General features: G+C 36.5%; 2 protein-coding genes across 7 annotated transcripts in view; both read left to right on the forward strand.

The window, feature by feature from the left end:
- Positions 1-44: 44 nt before the first annotated feature.
- Positions 45-10,171, forward strand: plcxd2 (phosphatidylinositol-specific phospholipase C, X domain containing 2). The gene is made up of 4 exons (XM_052542306.1): positions 45-676; positions 997-1,463; positions 3,572-3,813; positions 7,455-10,171. The coding sequence occupies exons 1-4, from the start codon at positions 577-579 to the stop codon at positions 7,606-7,608; spliced, it is 963 nt and encodes a 320-aa protein (XP_052398266.1). The 5' UTR covers positions 45-576; the 3' UTR covers positions 7,609-10,171.
- Positions 10,172-10,634: 463 nt separating this feature from the next.
- LOC127946488 (pleckstrin homology-like domain family B member 2) overlaps positions 10,635-26,262 on the forward strand; it is a 42,409-nt gene continuing 26,781 nt past the window's right edge. For 5 of the 6 annotated variants that reach the window (XM_052543107.1, XM_052543108.1, XM_052543110.1 and 2 more), the window contains exons 1-5: positions 10,638-10,905; positions 16,529-16,597; positions 16,668-16,791; positions 18,343-18,525; positions 22,614-22,733. In XM_052543107.1, the coding sequence (XP_052399067.1) occupies positions 10,882-10,905; positions 16,529-16,597; positions 16,668-16,791; positions 18,343-18,525; positions 22,614-22,733 (520 nt within the window). In that variant the 5' untranslated portion in view covers positions 10,638-10,881. Of the gene's footprint in view, positions 10,906-16,528; positions 16,598-16,667; positions 16,792-18,342; positions 18,526-22,613; positions 22,734-26,262 lie in introns of all 6 variants that reach the window. The other variant, XM_052543111.1, reaches the window with a different exon arrangement.

The following is a 26,262-nucleotide window of genomic DNA, read 5'->3' on the forward strand; positions in this document are numbered from 1 at the left end:
AACAATAGAATAATAAAATACATTTGTGTTTTGTGTTACTCTATAATGATGTTCTAGTTGAGGGCATTTGTAGTGTATAGGGCCCAAACATAACCTCATGCCCAGGGGCCCCCGTTCCCTTAAGTCCTGCCCTGACTGCTGCACTCATTGGTGTGGTCAATAAGTGAATGTCTAGGCCACCATGCTCTTTAAACATGACAATATCCACCTGCAGTACTAAAGGTGAAGTGTCCCATCTGTTACCTGTCTAATGGAGAGGGAGAGGGCGGGGATAATCAGCACTGACCAAGTCGTTTAAACTCCAGCAGGGAAGCAGGGAGGAGGATAAGGATTGTAATTTCGGTTTAAGAAGATTAACTTTGTAGAAAGGCTCGCTCTCCATCTGCAGTCTGCCTCACACATCCAGTGATGTTATAATGACTAAATCATTGTTATCTTGATTCAAATCATGCGTTGATGACCCGATTGACCGTAATGATTTTGCTGGGGATAACGAGCATTGCTGGATTAGCTTGGCCTGGATCTGTGTTGAATTGGCATCGTGAATGTTAGAGCTGAAACGCTTTACTTGAGGTAATGAAGACGCGACCGACAGGAAACACCTCCAATGCCGACTGGATGGGCTCCCTGTGCCCTGCACTCACTTCCATGCCTCTCAAGCATCTGGCAGTTCCTGGTGAGAGAGTGTCTTTTTCTTTGGGGCATTTAACTACAATTAAATTAGATACTAAAGTGAAGGTAAAAGTAAAACAAGGTATTGTTTTCCTTTTGTAGCAATTTAATTCAAATGCTATATGATATGTTACATTGCAAATACAGCACACAGGATAATATAAACAGTGACTTGTATGTGTTAATACAGCTATTTTCTTAACACACATTAAAAAAAAAACATTTTTAATTGTTATTGCTAATAATATAATAACCAACTTCGAGTCAGAACATAGTGGCTAAATTAACTGCAGTCTTGATGCTTCGTTTATTCTCTTTCTATAGGTTCTCATGATTCTTTCAGCTTCTGGGTGGATGAGCAAGCTCCAGTCGGTCCAGACCAGAAAGCATATGTGAAGCACCTGGTTGCGATATTTCGCTTTTTGGCCAAGAAGGTGATGAAGAAGTGGTCCATGACCCAGAACCTCACCTTCAGGGAGCAGCTTGAGGGAGGTATACGCTACTTCGACCTGCGTGTTTCCTCCAAACCGGGAGAACCAGGCCACGAGATATACTTTATCCATGGGCTGTTTGGACACAGAGTACGTGATGGCCTTAATGACATTAACAGTTTTTTGAACATACATAAGAAGGAGGTTGTTTTTTTAGACTTTAACCATCATTATGCAATGAGCGAGGAGCATCACCGTTACCTAATCAAGATGCTGAAGGATGTGTTTGGTCACAAGCTCTGCAGGATTGATGTGGTGGAGGACATCACTCTGAACTATCTGTGGGAGAACAGGTACCAGGTGAGCTCAGGGCGCCACACAGCCTATCTGATGATAATAGCAATGGCTTTACATCAAGATAAAAATCTTAAATGGCATTTGATGCAAAGAAAAAGCATAAAAAATGGATGGAAAATGTTGTTGGATAAAAGTTTTTAGATCAGTGATTAATCTGCATGATATCTAAATAAACAACTACTATATAAAATACCTCTGTGAGAACTTGAGAACAGTTAGTGCCTTTTAGATAGAGGAAAAACAGAGACACTCATTATGAGAGGTTGACTTTTTAAAACAGATTCACGCATTCGTCATAGCGATTAGGTGAACAGTCATACTGAAACTATCTAAAACAGCTGTCAAAATCTGCAAAACAACGTTTTTCCAGTTACTGTCTAACAGCATGAAATAAATATATGCAAAGCTATTTCCGGCTAGAGTTTCTGATTGCTCAAAAGTTTGAAATCAATGAAAGTATTATTTTTTTTTTTTTTTTATTGCTAGTTTGTTGTCAGAGAAATGTGTGTATCTGATCTACAGTATATTTGCATCAGCACTAACAATGATATATGGAAATAAGTTAATTTTGTTTGTGTGTGGGTTTGCTTTTTTACCAACTTGAAGTTCTTATTGTTTTGTTACAAATTTGTGAGATATTATTGTTTTTATTGATATTTTAAATAATAATAATAATAATAATATTAATTATATATATATATATATATATATATATATATATATATATATATATATATATATATATATATATATATATATATATATATATATATATATATATATAAAATGTTTTTTGTATTATATATAGTTTTATTCATTTGCAGTATTAAATTTTGCTTTAATTGAGTACATCAAGTTAAACTAAATCAATTTGAGAACTGTCACTTTGGCAACTAGCTGTAATAAATGATCTTTTATATTTTATCTCATTTTTTTTTTTACTTTATTTTCTTTTAGTTTTAGTTTCAGTTTTAAATAAAGGCTAATTATTTACATTATTTTATTATTTCATTATTTAAGGCTTTCCTCCACTGACTGCCAGTAATTTTTTATGAGGTTTGCATTAATTAATAATATATAAATGCAATGTGTAAAGTTTAATATTAAATATTTTTTCATAGAAAACCATTATAAAGAAAACACTTGAGCATTTTATTGCATTGCATTCATATTCCAGGCTCATTTGCTTGCCTGTATAAATCACTCAGTGATACATAAGGTGTGTACTGAATTCAATCTTTTAATATTACTGTTTCAAAGGCACTTTATGTGTTTTCAAAATAAATGTTTTAGAATATCCCGCTGTTTTTAGTGATTGAAATATTACGATGGACACTTAATATGGATTGCTAATGGCCAACACTTGCATTTTGTTCACACATTATTGTGTTATTCTTTTAAGATGTGATCTAAATAATTTTGAATGGGAACAGATAGAAAATTGACAGGCTTGTGTTGCAGTTCTTGTCCTGCCCACCAGGTCTCCGAGTCTGTGACTGAAAAATAGGAATAATAAACCTGGTTGTGTCTGAATCAGTGCTGATGTCTCTTTGTGTGTCTGTGGTGTGCACCAGAGGTCAGCTATATATTCCTGCTGTGTACTGACCCTAATCACTATAGGATTAATGTCTCACCTCCACTGGAGACCGGAGACAGACAGGCAATGGCAAAAACTGGACACTAACTGTATGTGAGATTTTTTTTGGTTCATTTTTATCATCATAAGATCATATCATAAGACCAATAGCACACCTTTCCAACAGGGATAGTTCATCGCAAAATCGAAAACTAATAATTTATTGCAATGGAAGTCGAAGAATAATTCTCATCAGAGGGTGTTAGTGGAATAATAACTGATGGCAAAGTCACTTATAGGCAACAGTATCTCTAAAGGAGACCATGAAAATTTGGATAATTCAAGTTATTTTTCTTGACTGCATGAGATGTGCACCTAAGTTTAATTCTTCAATACGCTTTGTTATCTTCACCTAAATATGAGCTATAGCAAGTATTTTGGAGGCATCACTGATAATATTATAATTATTAGTGCTCATCATGTCATTTTAGAATAAAGGCTCGTTCAGTTCTGGCATTTGTGTTTGATTTCACAGGTCCTAGTGTTCTACCACCATTCATTTGCTGAGAGCTGTCCTGTGATTTGGCCTGGTAGTAAAATTCCTGCCCCCTGGGCCAATACCACAGACGCCACCAAGCTCATCCAGTTCCTGGAAACAACTCTGGGTGAACGAGCCAAATATGGCAGTTTTCATGTGTCTCAAGCTATTTTAACCCCACGTGTCAAGACCATCGCCAGGGGCCTGGTACGGGGGCTAAGAAACTACCTGGTGGAGAAGTGAGTACTTTTTTTATTTTTATTTTATAAAATGTATATATATATAATTCTAGTTCTTCATGAAACATGATCTTTACTCAATATCCTTGTGATGAGTGGAGCAGGTGTCACTCATTTCCAAATCACTCCACCGGCCTCGCTCCATTCCCACGGCTCTCGGCCCCTCTCCACTTGTCACAATGCTAATGATTTTTGCCATAAAAAAAATAATAATAATTTTGACCCATACAATGTAATGTTGGCTATTGCAACAAATATGCATGTGCAGCTAGTACTGGTTTTGTGGTCCAGGGTCACACATCTGTGTGTACTATGTTTAATTATATGTATACATAACTACACATACATACTGTACATATACTGTATACATTTAAGAAATGTTTGTATTACTCATTTTATGAGTAATATAAATTATATATATATATAAAAGTTTTTGAAAAGCTTATTTCATAATATAATTTACTTTAATTTGATGCACTAAAATAACTAAAACTGAAATTAGATTAGATTTAACTTTATTGTCATTGCACATGTAAGGTATAAGGCAACGAAATGCAGTTATCATCTAATCAGAAGTGCAATAAGCAGTGAGTACAGGATATACAGTGTCTACAATATGTTACAAATGTACAGTAAATATACAGATAAGGCTATGGACATTATTTTCAGATTTGTAAATACTATCAGCTTCTTATTCAGTATTCTGGATGAACAGACAGTAGTGCAAGTAATAACAAGTAAACTGTTTTGTTTGTTTGTTTGTTGGTAAACCAGATGTAGTGTTGAAGAGGGGTGAGAAATGTATGAGTTCGGTGTGTGTTTGGGGGCGGGGGTGATGTGGTGTCAGAGAACAGAATTCGGTAAGGAGACAGCTGTAGGGAAAAAGCTGGTCCTGAATCTATTGGTCCTTGTCTGGAGGCTCCTGAAGCGCCATCTCGGAGGGCAGGAGATTATACAGTCTATAGTCAGGGTGAGAGGAGTCCTTAAGAACGCTGTGAGCTCGACCTAGACAGCGTTTTCTCTAGATGTCCTCAATAGCAGGAAGTGGTCTCCCAGTGATGTGCTGGGTGGTTTTCAGCAGTGCCTTGCGGTCAGCAACTTAGCAGTTCCCATACCAGACTGTGATGCAACTGGTCAAGAAGCTATCGATCGCACACTGCTAAAAGTTCACAAGGATGGCTGAAGACAGCTGGTTCTTCTTCAGTGTCCCGAGGAGGAAGAGGCGCTGGTGAGCCTTCTTGATCGGGCTGGAGGTGTTTGTGGTCCAGGACAGTTCCTCCGAGATGGTGGTTCCCAGGAACTTGAAGCTAGACACACATTCAACAACCACCCCGTTAATGTGGATGGAGTCATGCGTGCTTCCTTCCTTCTTCCCGAAGTCCACAATGAATTAATAAAATGAATAAAAATTATTCAATCAAATTCTAAAAACAAAAACTAATAAAAAATTACAAAACAATAAAATTATATATATATATAAATATATATATGTCTATATATATATATATATATATACATAAAAAAAAAACTTTAACTACAATTAACATAAAAGCAGAGAATCTAATTCTATAGAGCAGTGGTTCCCAACCTTTTTCAACTCGCAGCCCACACAACCAAACACATATGTTTGCGCGGCCCACTTCAAAAAAATTAACTGACCCCGCTATTGTTGGGTTAATAACTTAGTACTCAGAAGCTAGATTTTAAACTATATTTATTGAATAAACTAGGGCTGTGCGATATGAAAAAAAAAAAAAAAAAAAAAAAAAAAAACTATCGCGATTTTTTTGATCAATTTTGCAATTGTGCTTTTACAGTCATGAACGCATCCAGGATTAATTTGAAACATATTTCCAAAAGAAAACCAATCAGAGCTTTATCAAAAAGTTGTAACATCTCTAGAACAGACATAAGTCAAAATTATCCCTATAGTGAAGATGTAAAACATTTTTATAGACTTATGGCAAAAAAAAAAAAAAAAAAAAAAATCCTGTATACAGGGACTTTTTTTTCTTTTTTGCCATGCATTGTTCATAGAGCTCATTAATTGTAGCGGTGCCTCAGGTGTTTGCAGTGTGTATACAGTATGTGTATGCGGTCAGCAGTGAGAGCGCATAAATATAACGCGAAAGCACATTAAAATAATGCACGAGTGCGAATCTCTCTGTTCGCAGCAGATTTCCTTTGCTCTGTCACAAAACCGGTCGTGCTTGCTCAGATACACGCTGCTTTGCGAGGAGAGAGTGTGCACACTTAAAACGTGTCTCCTCTCACTTAAACTGCATCCTGTTCACTAACAAATTCACTCTATGCTCATGTGTTAGACATGAATTATTTTCGCACGTTTTTATTTCTAGCCTTTTACCGCAGTGAGAACGCTCTGATCCGTCAACATTGGCTCAGAAAAAAGGCGCATCACAGACAGTGTGTGAACCTGGAGTTAGGCATATGCGCACGCTCAAATCGTGATTTTAGGACGTTTTCTTTTAATCGCACAGCCCTAGAATGGACTGGAAATGAACAGAAAATAATTGGCGGCCCACCTGCAATACCACCGCGGACCACAGGTTGAAAACCACTGCTATAGAGAGCTTGTGTTGGAAAAATGTTAAAATCATCCACTAGGTGGCAGCACCAGCAACACTGCATATTTGGTGAGTAGGCTCTGAGGAACCTTTCTTGAGCACAAACCCTTTTTAAGGACACAGTTGAAGGCGCCCCTCATAACAATTCCCAGGCCTGTTGAAATACAGTGCTGGCTTTTAATCTATTCCTACAGAACATTTGCATATTGTGCAATACATATAAAAAGATAGTGTTTGTTCTTTTGGGCTTAGCCTATCCTATGAAATGAAGCTGTCTGAATTAATCAGACAGAGTAGTACATATACTGACCCACACAGTAATGGTGGGTCAGTATATGGAGTATGGAGATTTGTGCTGGGTCTTAGTAGACATCCTAATCAGAAAACTGTCTCAGAGGAATCTGTTTAATTCTGCCCGAGTGTGGAAGTTGGATTGTTTATTATTCCAGGATAAACGCAGTCTGAGCTTCCCATTTCCTGGTTTTGTTGGGGCCGCTGTTGTAGATTACTGTCGAGCTTGGGAAGTGTATTTCTAGCCGGAGCTGACTCAGCTGATCTGAAATAAAACTAACGCAGTAATTGCTAATATTTTAACACTTCCCTGTAGACAAGTGAGGGTTGTTGTATTGATTATTTACGCGTTTATGCAAATGTCATACACTACCATTCAAAAGGGGTTGGTATCTCTTATGCCCATTAAGGCTTCATTGATCAAAAATAAAGTGAAATCTGTTACATTATTTCAATTTAAAAGACCTGCTTTCTATTTTAATATGGTTTAAAATATAAGCTGAATTTCCAGCAGCCATTACTCCAATTTTCAATGTCACATGATCATTTTTAAATTAATGTAATATGCAGCTTTGCTGCTCAAGAAACATTTCAAATTAACATTGATATTGAGAACAGTTTACTGCTTTAATATTTTTCTGGAAACCATTATATATATTTTTTCAGGATTTTTTGATGAATAGAAAGTTCAAAAGAACAGTACTTATTTGAATTATGCATCCTACATGTCTATTCTTACATGTGCTTCTGTTGTTTCTCTCACAGGAACCTTCCAACCATAATGACGTGGGTGGAAGCACAAAAGCCAGGCGTAGATGGTGTCAATATCATCACTTCAGACTTCGTAGAACTTGTGGATTTTGCAAACACTGTCATTAAATTAAATAACCTCCTCATTCAAGATCGGCCAGGCACATGACCTTTTCAGTTAACGCCACAAAGACTGAAGGAGTGTTGACCATGAAGACCTGGAATGACATGGGGGCCACATCATGATTATCAAGAAGTGATAGATACCTATGGCTGTATGAGCTCTAAATTGGTAATTAATAATTCAACAGAGCTTTGCGTGCCATCAATATGATACCCATGTTTTGCTATAATTTCACTGAAACAAAGAGGTAATATTTTAAACAGCTGTTCTTCACCTACACTTCATGTATTGAAAATAAACTAATGTCATTATTTATGATTAATTATAATATTTGTAACATTTTAAGAAATGTTATCTGTTTATTCTATTTCACAATATCAGAGCAAGAACAAATGGGGTCATTGAGTTTTTTGTTGCATCATGAAAATTTCCCATATTTGACATAATATCTTAGCACTTTAAAGTTATTTAGCAATGACTCATATGTATACGTGATGATGTCAGCAATTTGTGGTCTTTATTTGTGTTGGGAAGTTTTATGAACCTTATTTTTACAGCCAGTGCGATACAACAATAAATTTAAATTTAATTTATAAATTAAATTATAAATATATTTTCATTTTGCAGTGCTATTGTATTATTATTTATATACTATATAATTTATATAATATATATAATTTAGTTTTTTTTAACTCATAACTTTATATTTTTATTTTTATTTCATTTTTTGTTTTAATGTCAGTTTTTAAGTTCAATTTCTAATTTTGACTTTTTTTTATCTAATATTTAGATTTTATTTTATTTCAGTTTTATTTAAATGACCAAAAACTGATTTTGAAAGTTTCAGGTAATAACACAGTACAAACAGTAACAATATAACAAACATGTAAGGCTTTGGAGATTTACCTAATCCCTTTAAATGCTAAATGCTGAAGAAAAGAAAAAAATTAGAATCATGTGTAATCATCTTCTGTATGTTTTCCATAAATCTCAGAATGTTTTATAGCTCTGCGGTATTTAAAAAATGTTCATACTAGTATTCACAGAAACAATGTGAGCATCTACACTTCAGAGCGCAAGATCTTCCACACCTGCAGCTCCCTGCGACCATGTCCACATTCCACTGAATGTTGTCTGTGGTCTCTGGGATGGGAAAGCCATCAGATAATGATCAGGAGCATGTGAACGAGTCCACACAGAACATTTTAATCCAATGAAGAAACAATTATGTGCTAAAAGCACAAAGGTATTTAGGAAAAGAGAAAGAAAATAGAGACAGATCTAATCAGCACAGCTGCTCTATTTCTCTTTGGCTTTAAAACCATAGTTTTTGTTCACTGCTGCCATAATCGCAAATGGAATCGCAAAAAAGGAAGTTTCCCCTCCAGTTTTTCAGTTTGGATATTGATAGTGAATTTCAAATGAGAAATGCATCCAAATTTTGAACACAGCATGGGGTCTAAAGAATGCTTCTGTGTATTTGCATTTTTCTCTTTTTTTTGATCATAAATTATATTTTCAGCACAACGCTTGCATTGAAACTAAAGTCTCTGAAACCTATAAGTCTGTGTAAAATCTGATGATCATGTTCTCCAGCATGATTTGAGATGATCTAACGAGCTTCAATGGAAGCAAGAACATCTGTACAAAGGATTCATATGTGTCTTAAATTTGTAGATTTGATTAGTGACCAAGAAACAATGTAAAAATGTATTTTCAAATTAGCACTGGTTTTGTATTTCTTTTTTGAACTGGTTGATCATTAACTTATGCACCTCAGTTTCAGAGTGGTAAAAGCATTGTTTGTGGATAATTTAGGCAATTTTCACTCAAAAACTAAAATACATAACCTCAAATCAATGCGGATGACCAATCAGTTCCAAAAAGAAATACTAAGCCTGTGCTTTAAATACCTGAATTTTAGTGGTCAGACTTCTGGATCCATCTATATCAGTGACATGTAATTCCAAGCCTTAAAAAAAAAATGTCACACATGACAAACAATATTCTTTTTCACACTCTTGCCTCTCCTTTTGTTCACTCCTGCCCTTTATTTCATTCCAGATCCTGAAAGAATGTCAGTTTTTTTTGTTTTTTATCATGTCAGCACTAGTACAGTAACTTATCTAAAAGGACACTAACTGCAGTGTAATTTCACACAGCTGTTGTCTTGTTTGTACAGTGGACTTCATCCAGTGTTTTCTCTAACTGGCTTAACACTCATAGCTTCTGCCTCTTTGTTTGAGGGTTCTGCTGGGTTCTTCTGGACGCCAGGGTGAAGCGAGGTTGTATGGGCAACACCGGCCATCTGTGAACTGACCAAAGGTCATCCAGCTCTCCATTTCTTATGTTTGTCCAGCTCATTTGGGAACTATAAAACATAATGAAGCATTTTAGACAAGTATACATGCATATATATACATGAGCATGCACTGGAGCATCCTGTTTACCAAAAGATTTGAGCCGAACGTGACCTCTAATCACAAACTGGATGTTGGGTGTGAACAGCGGTGGGTGTGGATTTATGACACACGCTGTAGACTGTGTATGTTAAATAAACAAATAGTTTTACTGTGGATATTTTAATTAAAATTTATGAAAGTAAAAAGCTGGCTGATTTCTATCATTGTTTTTATCTTTTTTGGTATTTGATGTATTCGAATCAGAATTCAAGAACTGGCCAATGAAAGTAAACTTGTAAGAAAAGATTTCACTCATCATATAAAATATTGCATTATACATGTATAACATACAAAACACTAAACAATAATAGTCACATTGCCCCTGATGCACGGAAATGATGAACAGCCTAACGTATAGCTAGATATACACACGTGGCCTATGTTAATATAATGTTAACATTTTGATTAAATAAAAAATGAAAATGAAAACATACCCTAAATATGTGTTAAGAATATATATAAATTATGACTGGTTAGAATATTTTGCTCCATGTCTCAAGAACCAGTGTATTGTTAGTGCTGGCTGAACTGCACGCGCCGCCGTCTTCAGTGCGCATGCGCACAACAGCGGACAACCAGCTGCTGCATTCCATAGAGCACAGCGGACTCGCTGCTGGCCAAGAGCGCAGACAGCGCCTTTCAGTCACCAAAGAGACACAGGACTTGCTTTATTTCTTTTGAAATAATTATTTGTAACAGAGTGCTTGTTTTCAACTTTATTAATAACGTTTGGCGGGGAGGTGGAGTTTACAAATCAAGAAAAATACTGAATTGGCTTGATAATTTTTTTTTCTGGATATTTGGGGAAGAGCGCTGCGCACCTTCTGTATACGTGCCTTTGGAGCTGCAATTCAAAATGACAGATGTCGTCTCGGCAATGGTGAGACTTATGTTTTGCACAAATAATCCTTTAAGTAAAACTTTATTTAGGGCTAAAAGCTGTTCTTTTAATTAGGAGTGATTCAGCAATTAGGGACACTTTTAAAAAGCTAATTTTCAGTTAATTTGGTATTTACGTGAATGATTTGTTTAGTTTTTCTTTTCTTTTAGACTGACCAAAAGCTTTCAGTGAGTCTAAAAGAAAAGAAAAACTTAACAAATCATTCACGTAAATACCAAATTAACTGAAAATTAGCTTTTTAAAAGTGTCCCTAATTGTTGAATCATTCTTCTTTGCTTATGTCTAATGTTTAGTAGGTTAAATACTGATAAATATGCTTGATAATGTTTTTTTTTGGCCACAGTATTTATTTAACTTAATCTATGATCAACTCTTGGCACAAGCCGTGGTATGGGTCTAAATGTGTTTTGACTGTTGAATTCATCATGGGCAGTGAATCATGACCTATCAACTGAGAGATAGGCATTATACAGTAAACATCGAATACCAGAGACACTTTTAAAGGGTTAGTTCACTCGAGAATAAAAATTCATTCATCTTCTACTCACCCTCAAAGCCTCCTAGTTGTGTCTGACTTTCTTCTTTCAGAATAATCCAATTGAAGCTGTATTAAAAATTGTCCTTACTCTTCCGAGCCTTTCAATGGGGGTAAGCAGGTGTTTGTTGTCAACAGTTCAAAAGACGTGAAATAAAGTGTGCAGATCTGTAATAAAACGCCCCTCACACAGCTCCAGGGGGTGAATAAAGGTATTTTGTAAGATAAATATCCAGATTTCCAAAGTAATGAACACTTTTTTTTTTTTTGGAACCGGTAGATGTCCATACAGATGTCTTAGTTAGTGCCTCAGCCCTGCGTGGAGAGAGAACAAAACAAAATGTTGGTCACGAATAAGAAGCACAAAACGAAGATCTGTAAAGAAAAATGTTGAGGATTTAGAAATAAGCCAAGAGGAGTCTGGTTTTTGTTTCCTGTGCTCCTGCATTTCCCAGAGCCACGCGCGTGATGCATATGTCTTCCATCTTCCTCCTGTACGTCTTCCGGTTCCCAACAGTCAGCAAAAGTGAGAAAAAAAACTGTCTATTACATTTGAAATCTGGATATTTATCTTACAAAAAGGCATGGATTCGCTACATGGGGGCCTTTATTCACCCTGAGCCGTGTAAGGGATGTTTTATTACAGATTTGCACACTTTAAGTGTTGACAACAAACACCTGCTTACCCCCATTGAAGGGCTCGGAAGAGCAAGGACAATTTTTAATACAGCTTTGATGGGATTATTCTGAAAGAAGAAAGTCACACACACCTAGGATGCAGAAGATGGACGAATTTTCATTTTTGGGGTGAACTAACCCTTTAAGACAATCTGAAAGCAAACAGTCCCATGTGGTGCGATTTTACTAAACAGTGCTGCCTGACTGAACAAGGAATAATCAAACTGAACCAAGCAAACAATTTGAGGTTTATAGTTGTGTTTTTTATGCATTGTTTTTGTTTTATTTGACTTAAATGACCCATCTGTTCACAAACAACTGCATACACTCTCAAACCAGATGTCATGGTTGTAAAAAAACAGTCTATGACACTAAGAGCACAATTGCTATAGTTACATGCATAAGAACAGCAATTGTTTCATGAGTCAGTGTGAGGGGATGAAAAGAAACAAACATGCAGACAGACACAGAGAGCGATGCTAGATGCTGTAAGTGAAGCAGATGTTATGGCTGGACCTGCCACTCAACACACAACTGGGCTCAGGTGTGTTAACCTGTGATTTTGCTGACTCACACAGTTCTCATTGACAGACAGGTTGTGGATGGCGCAGATGTTACAAAGATAGTAATCACTTGTGCTAAGTGATGATTCTGGCAAACAGTATAACCCCCTGCAGTGAGAAGAAACATCTGCATGAGGTCTGTTTGCATCTAAAAACACCATCAGGTGATTTACTATGGGCCAAACATACACTTTTGGTTTCAAAAGGGGTTTTTCACAGTGATGCCATAAAACAGGGGTCTCCTGGATGAAACTCTACAGGACAGCGGCCCTCCAGGACCGAGTTTGGAGACCCCTGCCATAGAAGAACCAATGAGATCATTGTAACATGTGACAGACTGGACTAAATAGGGAGTGCTGCCTCACCACCTTTGAGAGATCAGATGGTTTTCTATGCTGATATTGTTAAAGAGGCAAGTGTGTGGCCTTTAATCAAAAGATGATGACCCTGATGAAAAGAAAGTTTGTTGGGCCCATATGTTGGGGTGAAAGATGAACACGCAACCATCACAGCCTACGCCAAAATCATTTGGAAATGACTTGAAAGTGATGGTGTTTTCTGCCCATGTCCTTGTTACTGTAGATCTGATGAGGGAAAGGAATGAAAACAGAGGGAGGTTGACAGACCATTTCCCTTTTCAAATCTCCCATCTGTCTGCCGAAACGATATCCTTGTGTGTGTAGCTGTCACCACCCGTCTCAATCACCCGTGCAACTCTGGCTGAGATTTGAATTTGTGATCCTTCTTTGATCATCCCATGTGTGTTCCAGCTGAGTCGTCGGGAACGTCCTCCCACATCATGTCTTGTGTTAAGCACAAGGACTCAAAAAGCCTTTTGTGTCAAATTCTGGCCTTCCTGCTTCTTTTGTTTTTCATCATAAATCTAATGTCTCTATGTTCTTGTAACACTTCTGTCTTTCTCTCTGAGTCTGTCTCCACAGTCTTATCTTTCATCCTGTCTCTGTGGCTCATAAAATGAATGTTTTCAAATTAACACTCACCCCCTCTTCCTTCCCCCCATTTGACTTCTTTCCTGCATGTACTGTAAATAACCTTCCATGGTCTTTATGAAAAGTCTGGCTTCTTTGTTTGTTGTTGATGTCTGAACATGCCTGAACATAGCAGCTTCTACCTGAATCAAGAGGCCTTCTAACAAAGATCAGCCAGTGTGTAAACAGCAAACCTGCCCTTATCGCCCCACAGATGCCCACATCTAGAATCCCAAGAGTTGATTGGATGGAGAGGTGGTAGAGAGGAATGGAGCTGGTATTTTCATCCTGGGGTGAAATTCTCAAAAGCAAAACACTGGGACATTCCTGCAGGAACATGCCTGTCTACCTGTCAGGAAAGAGGTCAAAGAAAGTTGAAGAAAGGGCCTATGGTTCATGTGCAGTTCTTGTTTAACTTTAAAGTAGGTCTTGCTATTGTCAAATCCCTTCTTGGGATGTGGTCAGACATGGGTCTTAAATATCCTAAATGACTTTAAAATTTTGAAATTAAAGTTAATCCTTCTTAAAAAAATAAAAAAATAAACTTAAGTTTCAAGTAGTGAATGCAGTACTGTTTAATTTCTGTTCACTTTAAATCAAGATCTTTTTTCTTTAAGAAATTATAACTTTTATTACGTTGTTCATGTTTCCTACCTGTGTGTGTGTTTGTTTATTAAATGTTTTATCACATACGTAGTTATATTAAGGCAGTGCTAAATAAAATGCTATTTCTATCATCATTTTTAAATATCATATATCTTACAGATTCTGCAAGGAGTGTGTAAACTTACAAGCATAACTGCTAAAATGTTACTAACACGATAAAGAGTATTATAGAAGCGTAGTTGTAGGTGCACTCTGATTGGACCTTGGCATATGAATTGGAAATGAGGGTGCTTGAACAGCAATGATCTCAGTCGGGAAGTCAGCTTTGTATCAGAGGAAATAAGAACAGCGGTATAAAGCCAGATGTTCCTCTCAGGCTTTCAGTTCTGGAGAACCCAAAAAGTATGTGGACACTTGAGAAACACTTAAAATGCATGACTGTCACTGCAAGATATAACAAAATATTTTTAGGTTGAAGAAAGTTAGCACAAGTACACTTCTGAAACAAAATCTTTTACAAAAACAAGGGAATTCAGTTATGAAAGCTGAGTCAAACTGACCTCCCCAAAAATATTTTGGGAACCAGTTCTGCAGTCCAGAAGCATTTGGCATTTGCAACCACTATTTTGTTTTTAATGCAGTGAAAATATTACAGTTTAACTGTGTCTTAAGTGTCCAAATAATTTTTGCAGCATCTCTCTCTCTCTGTCTCTCACGTGTTCTCTCACTCTCTCTCTCTCTATATATATATATGTATCTGTGTGGGTGAGCAGGGTTAACAGAAATGCAAATAGGCCCCTCTCTATGGTTACTGCAACTCTGGGACGGCAGGACCAAAGCAAGGGCCATTTCTCACTACATCTCCATTTGGCATGGCATGCCAAACACTCCCAGTGACTCGTGGGAAATAATGGGCATGGAACATTCCTGCCTTTTCCTCCCTCTCTGTTTTTTTGCTCCTTTGGGATCGTTTTCACACACATTCCAACCTATGTTACGTGTGGCAGCTGGATTAGAGAGTGTGAGTATGTTCGCTCTGATGTTTATGGCCCTCAGGAGCTGTTTGTGAGTGTCTTTGCAGTACCTATCTTGTTACTGGAGTGCCATTAAACATAATAGCTTTTTTTTGGTATCTGGAGTCACTCAGTGGTTTTCAAACTAGAACTGACGGATAATCAGCAATTGTTTGCTAATGTTGGCTTTACATGATCTAAACCATCATGTTGGAGTAAATATTTAAGAATAATTTTCTAAACGTCATGCAGACGTATTGGAAGGACAATGGATTACTTGTTAGGGACATTTTAATGAGAAATTCAAAAATGTCATTCTTGTCTTTGATTTACATTTATGCCTTTCCAAACAAATATAGTATTCATTATGGAGCACAAAAACAAGGAATTCTATGTTCATGCTGCTCTTCTCCAAAGAAAAGTAAAGGTAGCCAGACACTGCCAGAATTGTATAAATATTATAAAAGTACTCATGTATTTTATATTGCATTTATTGTGAATCCACAAATCTAAATCTATGTTATTATTCACAGAAAAATCTTTCCCTCCATCTAAGCAATAAAATCATATTCACATTTACTGCATTGGTTATCACATGGAACGTAGAAGGGTTTTTTTTGGGGGGGGGGGGGGGGCAGGATGTTTTTTTTTACATTCAATTTTACATACATTAAATTGATCAAAAGTTGCAGAAACAAAAAACAAAACAAAAAATAGTTTTTTCATTATTTTTGTTCATTTAAGAATCCTGAAAAAAACATTGCACAGATTTGAACAATAATTGTCAACACTGATGATAATAAGTTTTTCAGTGCCAAAACAGTACACTAGAATGATTTCTGAAGGATCATGTGACACTGAACACTGGAGTAATGATGCAAAAAAAAGAAATCATATTTGCCATTACAGAATTAAATAAAATACAATAAAAAACAGTTATTTAAATGGTAATAATATTTCACAATAGTACAGCTTTTTACTGTATTTTTGATCAAATAAAAGCAGCCTTGGTTTGCAGAAGATACTTCTTTCAAAAATATTATAAAAGCTAAATTTGTATTTGTGCTCTACTTAAGAAACTGTTAGTCAAAGTGAAAATGAAAGGCAAACTATTTTGGTTAAAGTACATGTCATATTCTTGAGGAGTTAAGTCTGTTAACCCCTTTCATGATTGTACAAGTATAAGTTCAGACATATCTGTCTTTGTTCTTCTTACAGGATACAGAGCCAAACATCCCGGCGAGCATCCTCGAACTGGAGTCAGATCAGAGCCTTGGTTCTCCTAAGGTTAGTGGGCCATTTGCTCTTTTCTTCTTAGACGTAGAAACTGGTAATGAGCTGTAATGCTCTGTTTTAGAGTCCGCCCCTGGACCTGATTGACACAGGAAAAGGACTGAAAGTACAAACCGCGACCCCTCACCTAGTCAGCCTGGGCAGCGGAAGGCTCAGTGTAGCCATTACTCTACTACCTCTAAAGGAGGGTATGGGACTTTTTTTTCTCTCTGTTTGATTCTGCCTCAGATCTCACGATCTCTCTCCTTCACACAATACCCAAATAACCATGAACAATAGCCTGCAAAGAATAGATCTCTAAATAAGACCCTCTATCTGTTTGTGCCTTCATGAAACACTGGATGCATTTGGCTTTTATTGTTAGTGCACTTAGGTTATGATTTTCTGTTGTAAAGCCAGAACCCAGTGTATCTTATTTAATCTTTACCTTATAGACATGACAAAAAAGGGTCCACCTGTCTCTGATTACACACAGGTGTCAGGCTTGTCCTAATGACACCATGTCTGAGCTCCGGCTCATTCCTCAGCCCTCTTATCATGGTCAACATGGTAAACGCTGGAATGCAATCTAAAAAAGGTTCAGGAAATGAAGTGTGCAAAGCAACCTATCGGAATAGAGACTGGACAAAGAGTCAAGCTGACGTCCTCCCAGTGGGATGGAGTAATAAAGTCAGTATTACAGTATTATACAACACTATTACAGTACCGCCATAGTGCTGAACCCACACAAAGACTGAATTAAAAATGCTATTTCGAAGCAGTCTAATTATGTCTTGATATAAAAAGAGCAAATATTCGACCAAATCCCTTGGTAATAGATTGTGAGGTGTTGAAGTAAAGCTGTAAGGGGGTGATTTGCATCACTGGTTGAGTGTGTGAGCCAGCAGAGGTCAGAGAAGAGTGGAAATGTAAAACAGAAACAGAAAGTTCCTTGGAACAATACATCTTAATGCCAGCACAAATCTCCAGACTGTGACTAAAATTGTCACAAATGAAAAAAAAAAGCATGAGCCGAGTTCAATTCACAAACAAATAATCATCATAAAAAAACAACAACACAAAATGGTTTCAAACTCATTTAAAATCATTAAGAATCCATTACTTTACAAGTAACACATAATTCACATATGACTCCCTAACTGAATCATTTTACAGTTACATCCAATTCGAAAATAACTCGGAACTGTTACTTTCATAGTTCTGTTTACTGACTGGTTGTTAATACCGTATGACCATGTCAATTAAAAATATATATTCACAACACAGTTTTATTTAAATTATAATGAAAAATTATTTATTTAATTATTATTTCGTTTTTTTATTCCAAACTAAAATAACTAAATATAGCCCAAATAAACCCCTAGAATATTTTTCCCTAATAATGTTTAGTCTTCAGCCCTAGCCACGGTTTAACTTAACATTGCTTGTAAATCACTGACAACTCTAAAAGCCTATGTACATTTTCATCAAAATTCAATTTAATAGGCCACATGAGGTAAAAATGGAAAGCCTCACAGTTGGCGAGAATTTTTTGGCACTGAATAAACCTGTCGGCTGAACTTCCTGTAGCACAATTTGCAGGATTAATAGATGAACTGATTAAATATATATAACCACATTGCAGGCATACTGTATTTACAGTGTTGCATTTCTTACCGCCAACATTAATTTAAATCAAACTCACAACGGCACTAAAAGCTTGCACTTACAGTTACAAAGTGAATTACTTTTTATTACAGGAGTGACACACATTGGCCGTGATGATGCCCCTGTACCTCAGGACATCACTATTGAGGGTCCCGGCATTGAAGCCGAACACTGCAGGATTGAGAACAGAGGAGGGGTCGTCACTCTTGACCCATGCGGACACCTGTGTTCACTCGATGGAGTTCCTGTTACCAGACCCACACTACTTACGCAAGGTAACCACGATAGGAATGATATCGCTTTAGTGAAAATGCATTTACAGCATGCATGTGTTGTTTGTTTACTTTGGAAAACACAGTGTCTGAGTAAATGAAAAGGGGGAGAGGTTTATGAAGTTTAAGTTGTATTGGAAATGCATAATATGTCTTTCCAGCAGGGTCATGGTTTTGGACATCACACACAGTTTAACTGGAGTGGTTTTGGATCGTTTCTTAATGCGACTCTGTGACTCAGAGCTTCCAGAAGTGTTAGAGTGAGCTACCAAGCTCAGCTTTTCTTCCCAAGGTGGTATTTTCCCATAATTCCTGCATTCTTTAGCCTCACCGAGTTCCTCAAAGAACGATCCATCATTCTCTATGCTTCTATTCTTTCACATCTCAGTGAGAGCGAGTCAGAAAAAACATTTACCAGATTAAATCTGACACTTTTCAATTGTGAACTGCAAATATTGACGGGATTGCGAAATGTGCCCTCTGCTTTTGTCTTTGTTTCATTGGGAAGAGCTGCCAATAGGCACGACTGTGATGCAAATTAAAACAAACAAAACAACTACAGAGAGACCAGTTTTGACGGAACTCGTTTTATACATCTGTATTGCAAAAAGAAGCCACATGCTAGTTATAAAAGAATGCTCTGTCAATAAGAAATAAAGGCATATTTGAGGCTAACCTCCCCTGACTCTAAGTGCTTTGAGTCAGTTAGATTAAAACTGAGAGCACGTGAGCTACAGCGCTGGTAATGATCAGCAGAGTTCAGTTAGAGGTCTGCTCCACCTCCTCCTCTCATTGTGACTCAACAAGCGACATCAAGCAATTGCAAAACTTTATTTGATTGGCAAATTCTTTGATTGGTGTCAGAGTACTCTATCTATTATTAGACTGTTTTTCCAGTTCCGTTTTATCATATTTTGGTGGTCTTTGTCATGAAAAATAAATACAATTTAAAACCTGGTTTAATTTTATACATCTTTTTTATAGTCTACTATTACTTTTGAGTCATACTGAAATCAGATTTCTCATTGTCTACAAGGTGATGTGGAGAGGTCAGATTATGCTCAGTCTTGTGCAAGAGGAAAAACAGATTTCAGTTGGTTTCAGTCAGAGTTGCACAAATTATTGTTCAATAGGCAAATCATGCAATGGGCTGTACAAATATCTTGTAAAAAGTGCATAAACTTGGTTGATTCTAGAGTCTGCATGTTGTAGTCTAGGTTGTGTTTCTCAGATTATTCTTTGGGGGTTCTCTCAGGTAACATTATCTCTGAGTAGGTAGACAAAGAAAAAGGAGGTGGGGTTAATTAGCCCCTTTCATTTACTTTTCCAGTGTTTGTTTTAACAACATGATAAGGTTCGAGATTCCCAATGTTAAAAAAACAATGCATCAATGAAACTGTTCATTAAAATTTTGACTTACTTTCAAATGCGCATTAAAGGCAACCAATAGTGAAAAAGCTAGTCTTCCCTCTCCCATGTTGTCCTTGAGTATGTAAAGAGCACCTCCCCTTTAGGTTGGGTTGGGAGCGTTTGCTTTATTGACCTCAGGAGAGGAGGAAAGTGAAGCGGTGAAGAGCACTGGCACTGGCTTTCGTCTCCAAAATCTATGTAATTGACTGCAGAACTCTCTCAATGGGACTTCCCGAAAGGTTTGTTTTCTTTTCTTATTCATCATTTTCTTCAGCAAATTTATTAGATATGTGGCTTAGACTATAACATTGAATCCACGCTGCAAGTTCGGGACTCTAGCGCTTACATGTTCGCTCACAGCGTCTTTATAATTATAACAGAAAGGTTTTTTTTTTATTTTTTTATTTTTTTATTGTTACCCTATTTTTAATTAGTAAAACCTTTTTTTGAATCTGCTTGTTCAAGTTAGTTTTTATATTCTTTATTTTAAGTTTTATTTTTATAAAATTAAATATAGGCTAAATATTAAACATGGTCATATATTGACGTGCGTGACGTCATAAAAGACTATAGAGGAAGATCAATTCTTGCACTTTTTAAACTTTTATATAATATTCTCACATATTCTGTAAAAATTTAAAAAAAAAAAATAAAATAAAAGAACAAGTAGTTTAGAAATGCACAGCTTATCTCTGAATGTAAATGATTGTCAAGTACAGTACAAAGACTGCTGTTGCTGCAACTTATCACACTGTGAGTCAGGGTGAGTTTGATTTAGATCTGGTCATCAAATTTTAAATCTAATTAAATATTTTTGAAATAATCCTTAAATATTTATGCTATCCCAATGTCATTGTATTTAAAATTATATAGCCTACATGTGGAGGCATTATTTTAAAATAAAGTAGTTTAGTGGTTTTGATGTATGCATTTTATAACTTAGCTTTCCTCAAATTGTTTAGAGTATCATACGGTTCTTTATATTATGTGATTTGTTTTGTGCTTGCACATCAGCACACAAACTGTCATCATAATGTTTTCCTGAGCAAAAGGCCAGATATTATTTTCTTCTTATTTATCAAATAACATTTACCTAATATCCGTGCTTTGATCTTAACTATTTCTCCCCTATAATTGATAGCACTAAACAGATATATTAAATATTTTATTGCAGCAGAAGATTGTTTCCTTGTGGTACAATGGTTAATCCAATAATTTGAGCAGGGAATTGTTCATAAAGTAACATGCACATTTGATTATGGGATCACAGGAATCTTATTTTTAATCCAAGCCTGACTTTAGAAGAGAGAGTTTATAAGATGAAACAGCTGTGTTTGTGGATTCATTTGTGGGGCAGAAGGGCAGGAAAAGACTTGCAGTAAACTACAAGTGTAAACTCTTTAATGAAAGTCTTGGAAACAGTTTTATGAACCTAAACAAATGTTTTCTGTATTGAGGTACGTTAAACAGAATTGCAATACAGTCACCTTGGGTGACAAGCTGAGATGTGTACATCTTTGTTCTTTTAAATGTATATTTATTTAGCCTTAGGAGCACAGCTGTGTAGACTAAACACTTATGAGTGTGCACGTGTGCTTGTTTCTGTTTCACGAGTGTTTCTCTGGACATGTTATGCCTATGGAAGTGTGTTGACTGATTCAGGGGTTTTATTTTCCTGCTCACTGTGTCCATGTGTTGTTATGAAATCAGCATATCCCGCAGCTCAAGTTGTATTTGTCTGTTCTGCGATGCATTAAAGGGAAGTCCAAAGAACGCTTTGAAGAAAGGTTCTGCCAGTGTTCCAAACCCTGGAATGTGCGGGACAGATTTAGGAAACTGAATGTTAAGGGTTTGGCATGTTAATGACACATGACTGGACATTTAGGGAATTCATCTTTGTAGCATGTGGTTCCATCACTGAGTAAAAAGTACTTATGCACTGTAATAAAATCTAACTTTAAAGGTCGGTTACATTTAGAATTACATACATTGAGTCATTTCAGCTCTTTTTTTTATTGTGTCTTGGTTAACTAAAAAATAAGTTTGAAAAGTTGAAAAAGTGAATGAGTTAAAGTAATATATAAATATCATTTTTAGAAAGGCTGAAATTTTATAAAGCTGCTCATGCATTGAATCTACTGATGATTTACAGGCAGTTCCCATTCAAAATTCTTGATTTGATGGAATTGTTTTCACTCACATTAACTCATAGCTTTTTACATCTAGCAAAAGGACCACTGAGGAAAATATTTTGGGGTTTCATTGAGGAGGAAAAAGAGGTCCTACATATTTTCCATGAGCTGTTATTCAGCTTTCTATGCCTTTTTTCCAGGCTTGCATCCATCTGCCATTCTGTGGTCTCTGCTTTCAGATTAGTGGAAAGAGCAGACCCAACCCTAAGGATGTAGCAGTCAACTAAGAGACAATAAGGAAAAACGGATGTATAAATCAGCTTTTATGGTGAAACAAGCATTTCTTATTCAGAACTGGCAGCCATGCTGACTGACAACTGGAGTAATTGAATTATGAGGTTGAAAGATTCAGTGTTATTTCATATTTCAGCTTCCCTGGTGTCCACTAGTGCTCTGTGTTTCAGTGGACTATGAACTTGAGTGACATTAACACTAATCTGGTCTTTCTCAGACTGATCCAAGTGTGTGTTTATTTTCCTCTCTCGGCAGGTTACACACTCTGTTTGGGTAAATCTTATATCTTTCGCTTTAACCATCCTGAGGAGGCCAACCGTATGAAAAGCATGCTGCCTCAGAAGAGCCCCGTCTCTCCACTGGTGTACAGCACAGGTAACCTTTCCTCCTTCCATGTCTTCCAACTTATCTTAGCATCTTCTGTTCATGCTCTTCATCTTTCTTCTTTAACTATCCCGACCCCCTCAGAAACTGAAACCCGTACCCATACCCCCACAGAAACTGAAACCACTGATCTTTTGTACACATACACGGCCTGCATCCCATATCACAACTATAAAGAGGAAATTGTTGAAAAGATGTTGCTCTCTCTCCCGGAGGAAAAAACTGGGTATAGATCACTTGGATGGCAAAATTTTTAAAACTGTTGCTAATATCTTATGCAAGCCTATCAGTCACATTTTTAATAGATCTGTGATAAGTGGGGTGTTTCCGGAAATTTGGAAGCAGTCTAAAATTATACCTTTAGTGAAAGATGATAGATTAGGTCTCACTGAATCAAATTGTAGACCAATTAACATTCTACCTATATTGAGCAAAATATTTGAAAAGTTACTTTTTAATCAAATGATACAGTACTTTGTATCAAATAATTTGCTCTCAAATTCACAGCATGCTTATAAGCCAGGACACTCCACTAACACTGCATTGGTACAAATGGTAGACCAGTGGCTAACTTTTATGGATGACAAAAAGCTTGTGGTTGCTGTGCTGCTGGATTTCACAGCAGCTTTTGATGTTATTGACCATGACATTTTACTGTCTAAGCTTAAGTGCTATGGGTTTTCACATCAGTCTGTGTCCTTGATATGCAGTTATCTCTCTGGTAGAAGTCAGCGGGTATTTTTCAACGGGAGCTTTTCTGATTGTAAACAGTTGTCATGTGGTATTCCTCAGGGCAGCTGTTTGGGTCCATTGTTGTTTTCTGTTTTGTCAATGATTTGCCACATGCTGTTTCAAGAGCAGATGTTGTACTGTATGCAGATGATGCTACAATGTTTTATGCATCACCTACAATAACTGATATAAGTTGTACCTTGCAGAATGAACTTAATGCCATTACAAATTGGGTGAAACTTAATAAACTAGCTCTCAATATATCTAAAACTAAATGTATAGTCTTTGGTACTAAACGTATGCTTGGCAAGCCTTGCAACTTAAATCTAATTATTGATACATCTGTGGTAGAGCAGGTGAGTCAGACTAAACTCTTGGGTGTGAAGCTGGATAGTCAGCTCTCTTGGGCTGATCAGATTGACCATATTGTGTCTAAAATGGCCAAAGGCATTGCTTTTTCCCGGAGATGTTCAGTATATTGTCCACCATTAGTTATGAAAACAGTTGTCCAATCTTTAGTTCTGTCACATCTGGGGTACTGCCCAGTAATTTGGTCCAGTGCTGCACAGGGACATCTGAAAAAATTACAAATTGTTCAGAACAGAGCCGCAAGAGTAGCCCTTGGTTGCTCTTTTCGCTCCAGTGTGGATAAAATGCATACCTGTTTGGGCTGGCTAAAGGTGGAGGACAAACTTAATATAAGTCTTCTCTGTTATATGCACAATGCTCTATTTAAAAGCAATCCAAAATCATTTGTAGATAAATTGGTTTTTAGAGGGAATTGTCACGCACATGTTATGCGTCAGGTGAGCTCAGGTGTGTTAGTGGTTCCATCCGCAAGGTCCAATTGTATGACAAGAACAGTTTTAGTTAGATCGTCATCTGCTTGGAATAAATTGGACTTAAGAACAAGGCATATATCCAACATATGTAATTTTAAGAAGACTCTAAAACAGATTATTATTAATAGCATTACACCAGTTAATTTGTGACTGTTATAGGTACTGACATTTTCAAATGTTGTATGTGTGTGAATGTGTATATGTGGATAAATGTATACATGTGGTTATGTTATATGTAAGTTATATGTATGTTATATTTGTGTATTTTTAACTGTACATACGTTTCAGCACATTTATGGGCCCCAGGAAGACTAGTAACCACATTGTGGAAGCTAATGGGGACCCAAATAAATAAACAAATAAACAAATAAACTCGCCAGCTCAACATATGTGGAGGATCTTCTCTGACTTATATGTGTGTGTGTGTGTGTGTGTATGTGCGCTTACAGTTGTTCTCAGTCACTTTGGTGCATTTCTCAAATCAGAAATGAAATTTTCAAAACTACTTGTACAACCTCCACATCATCTAGTCATTTATTCACATCATAAAACCAATTTATCATTCTTTTGATCAAGTTGCGATTGCTTTTGTACATTCATGCAATTGATTATGCACATTTATCTTCGGTTTCCTACATTATCATTTGCTAATGTCTTGTCGCTCAAAATGTATTATATACTTTTCTGTGCAAATAGTCTTACCGCTCAGAACATCTAGTCTTTAGTTCATCATATAAGTCATTAAATGCAAAATGGTTAATCTAGTTGTCATAAACTGCCAAGCACACTTTTTATTTTTATTTTTTTACACATTATTATTAGACTTTTTGTAAATTTGGCATGAATTGTACAAGTGAATCTTTACTAATGAAGAGAATGTAGATGATAAACCAATGGTAAACAATGTCTCTGAAATAGCTCAAAGGTTCATCTCATGAATCTTCAGTTGGAAAGCTTTTATTGTATAGACAGAGGACAACACAAGAGTTATAAATTCTGAAAATTGACTTATTTTCATCTTTGTGCCCCCATTTCTTTTTTCTTTTTTACAGTTTTTTTCAACTGCTTACACACAAAATTATTACTTGTCACACAATTTCTAAAACCTGACACTCAAACACCAGGACCACACACTAAATCTGCAAAACCATACACAAATTTTTGGCCTTTTACTTAGTTTTCAATTTCGTTAAACCCTTTTTGCAAAACACAACACACAATTTTCTATGCAACACACAAAAATCTGACAGGAAGTTTCTTGATTTCCTTTTATAAACACAACCAATCAAAATGCCACACTAATTCATCAGTGCCTCACACTAACCCCTCACATGTGCAAACACTTGTTTCTTTACTTAACAACAACCAATCATAACTTTAGTAGTGGCCTATAAATAGGCCAAAGGTCAAGTAATAGCTTTTGGACAATGGATGCAAACAATGCAGTAAGAGTAAGAGGAGTTGGAGGGAAAGCCAGAGGACGAGTTCGACTAAGAGGAGTTGGAAAGGGAGCAAGGGAAGGAAGAGGACGAGTCAGAAATGGAGGAGGACAAGGAACAAGAAGAGTGGTCTCGAATGAGATTAGGGCTACAGTAGTCGATCATGTGATAAACCATGGTTGAGGCTGGACTGAGAGTCCAGCTTAGGTAATTTGAGTAGATTTACTGTGGCAGGTGTAATTCGAACCTTTAGAAATGAGAACCGGTATGTAACAATCTAATGTAATGTACACATGTTCTAATGTACACATAATGGCTTTTTTACCATAACAAACAATATGCCTATACTATAATAAATATTTTACTGTAGTACCCTTGCATTCATTTACTACAGTGCATTGCATTGGTCACAGTTTGGTAAGGTATCAAGAGAGAATATAGCATGTGACGTGGATGACGTATGTTGGCCGGACTCTAGTTGCAATTCTGCAACACACTTACTCCTTT

Source organism: Carassius gibelio, chromosome A24 (genome assembly GCF_023724105.1).
Source record: "Carassius gibelio isolate Cgi1373 ecotype wild population from Czech Republic chromosome A24, carGib1.2-hapl.c, whole genome shotgun sequence".
NCBI lineage: Eukaryota > Metazoa > Chordata > Actinopteri > Cypriniformes > Cyprinidae > Carassius > Carassius gibelio.

Bases quoted from the DNA above. Each gene is read 5' to 3' on its own strand.
- plcxd2 (XM_052542306.1), top strand. From the start codon at position 577: ATGAAGACGCGACCGACAGGAAACACCTCCAATGCCGACTGGATGGGC. The intron at 677-996 runs GTGAGAGAGTGT...CTCTTTCTATAG, and splicing joins CAAGCATCTGGCAGTTCCTG to GTTCTCATGATTCTTTCAGC. The intron at 1,464-3,571 runs GTGAGCTCAGGG...TTGATTTCACAG, and splicing joins TGTGGGAGAACAGGTACCAG to GTCCTAGTGTTCTACCACCA.